The sequence below is a fragment of the Alligator sinensis genome, unplaced genomic scaffold (assembly GCF_000455745.1).
Source record: "Alligator sinensis unplaced genomic scaffold, ASM45574v1 scaffold1165_1, whole genome shotgun sequence".
NCBI classification, from domain to species: domain Eukaryota; kingdom Metazoa; phylum Chordata; order Crocodylia; family Alligatoridae; genus Alligator; species Alligator sinensis.
Window position 1 is genome coordinate 564556 of NW_005842477.1, and position 2652 is coordinate 567207.

General features: G+C 65.9%; 1 protein-coding gene across 1 annotated transcript in view; it reads right to left on the reverse strand.

Moving 5' to 3' along the window:
* Positions 1–87: 87 nt before the first annotated feature.
* Positions 88–2652, reverse strand: part of DCST1 (DC-STAMP domain containing 1) — a 4639-nt gene continuing 2074 nt past the window's right edge. The window contains exons 9-15 of the mRNA XM_006030993.1: positions 2329–2428; positions 2121–2216; positions 1796–1922; positions 1466–1582; positions 1183–1325; positions 898–1008; positions 88–339 (exon numbers count right to left, since the gene is read on the reverse strand). Coding sequence (XP_006031055.1) covers positions 88–339; positions 898–1008; positions 1183–1325; positions 1466–1582; positions 1796–1922; positions 2121–2216; positions 2329–2428 — 946 coding nt within the window. The remainder of the gene's footprint in view (positions 340–897; positions 1009–1182; positions 1326–1465; positions 1583–1795; positions 1923–2120; positions 2217–2328; positions 2429–2652) is intronic.

Genomic DNA, 2652 nt, shown 5'->3' on the forward strand with positions numbered 1-2652 from the left:
GGGCCCGACGCGACCCGACCCGACATACATGCTCCTCCCCACGTCGGAGCGGCAGCGCTTTAATTGAACGCCCCGCGCCCCCGCGCTTCAGTCCGCGTAGGTCATCTGGTCTTCGCTACTGCTGTCCCCTGAGGGCGGCCCGGGGTCGGGGGCGCAGGCCAGGCAGGCCTGGCCCACGTCCCTCCAGCAGGGCCGGCAGTACTGGGCACCGCAGGGCGCCGGGCAGGTGTGGGCACTGGGGCCCTCCGGTGAACCGCACAGCACGCAGCGGCGGCGCAGCAACCAGCGCAGCAACGGGCATTGGCGCAGCCGTGGGCACCAGCGCAGCACGGGCGGCTCCTGCAGTGGGGACAGGTGCAGCCTGGGCAAGGGCTGTGCTTGCCTGTGGCTAGGGCCAATTCCTGCCCCAGGGCAGGAGAAAGCCCAGTGGATGCTTCCTGGGGCTGGGTCGGAGTGGGCAGAAGAGCTCTGCTGTGGTGGGAGCTGCTCCCTCGGGAAAGATGAGCTGGGCAGGACACAAGGTGCCCCCTGGGCTGCATAACAACTGAGCAGATGGTGCACAGGCCTGTGCCATGCGTGGGCAACTGAGCACATGCAGGTCAGTGTGGGTACTCCCAGCTGGGCAAGAGCAGACACAGGTGGGCAAGGCCTCAGGACATGGGCACCAGAGCAGCTCGAGTTGCCGTGGGTGAGTGAGGACTCCAGTGTCAGTGTCCCTGGGTGGCAGTGGCAGCACAGGGTGCAATGCACAAGTGCACGCACAGGCTTGCGTGCCCCTGCCCACCCATGTGCTGCTCCCCCTCAGGGTCCCTGACACCCCCAACCCAGCCAGGCCCAGCCCCATGGAGCCCACAGCATCCATCTCTCCTCCGTGCCCCGCCCGGTGTCTGCACTCACCAGGCCCCAGCGCTGGGCATGCTGGGCGACCCGCCGACGCTGCCGCTGGAGGAAGGCCTGGCGCTTCCGCAGCATCTCATTGTAGAGGAAAATGACACGCTTCTTCTCCCGCTGCTCAGGCACAGGGCAGCGTGAGTGCAGCTGTACAGGGACCTGGGGCTGCCCCTGGGGAGTGGGCTCAGTTAGGGATTCAGGGCAGGCCCCGGGATGCAGGGGGCAGCAGGACATGATGCCTTGGCCAGGAGGGATCAGCTTCCCAGATGGAGCCGGGGGGCAGGGTCTCACCTTGGGGAAGAAGAAGGCAGCAATGACGCGGCGCAAGCGGTGGGTGTAGACCTGCAGCAGGCACAGCAGCACCAATACACCCAGCGGGAGACAGCTGGCCATGTAGTCGCCCTGCTCCATGTGCCGGGGCTGTGGCAGGCAGGCTGGACACAGACAGAGGCAGAGGGATGCTGAGGCCCCTGACCCCACCCCCAGAACAGCACTGCCCCCCCTCTGTGGCCCTGGATCCCAGTGCCAGGCAGAGAGGCCTGATTGGGGTGGGGGGGTCCCCTCATCTGCTCACCAAGGTTGTTGGACTCCAGCACTGTCTCCGAGGACGTGTTCAGGGCCCCGATAGTGCTGCGCAGCAGGCGGGCCAGCAGTGACCTGCCCCCGACCCACACCTCCAGGTGGTGGCTGCCTGCGGTGGTGGGGAGCGGTGGTCAGTGCAGCAGTGCCGGGAACATGGGGTGTTCTGGGGGCTGTGGTCAGGCCCTGCCCCAGGTGATGGCCACTGTTGGCAAGTGCCTTCACGGCTGGGCAGGGCATTTACAGCTAAAGGAGATGGAGGCCCTGCCAATGGGGCCATGGGGCCAGGGCAGCCTCCAGGCTGGGCCACAGGGCAAGCACTCACTATGGAAGGAGTACTGCACAAAGGAGTGGTGCTGGATGATGCTGAGCGAGGTGTAGAGCAAGTGATCCAGGCCCCAGGCCAGCAGCAGGAACAGCAGGGGCGGGATGCAGTCCAGCAGCTCCAGCACCTGGGGGGAGTGTGGCTGTCACCACTACCCCCAAACCACAGATCCAGCCCTCCATGTCCCAGCCCCCTGCACCCCAGCCCAGTGCCCCCAGCCCCCTGAGTGCCACCAGTGACAACCTGGTGGTGCCAGACTGGGCTCTTGCAGGGTGCTTCTCCATGCTAGGCAGAGCCATGGTCATGCAGCCCCATGCCTGCTCACCATGCTCTTCAGCTCGGGCACCTGGAAGGCCAGCCGGCAGGGGAAGACAACGCTGGAGACCTCAGCTCGGCGCAGGGGCAGCAGCGTGTGCTTCTCCTTCAAGATGACATGGAGCAGGATTGGTCCCATGGAAGCAAGCTGGGCTGTGTCCTTTGTCCACAGCTCTCCTCCCTCGTGACCCAGCGCTGCCCTCGGGCCATGGCCTCACCTGCTGCCTGCGCCGGGCATCAATCTGGCGGAAGTAGGTGGTGATGTAGAGGTTGTCAAAGCGGATGTTGCAGTTGTACTGGTTTGTGTAGGAGAAGGCCCTGGGGAGAGCAGTGGTGGCACCAGAACCCACCGGGGTTGGGGGCACAGACGGGTCTTAGCCCCTGTTTCCAGGAGCAGCCACAGTTCCTACTTGTGGACTGCACATGGTTATCACAGCCTCCTGCACAGCTCTGCCAGCAGGGCAGGGGGAGGTCCCAGGCCCTGGAGCCAGGCAGGACCCTGCCTCTGTACCACCCCCTTCCCCCCCCCCCCCCCGCGGGCC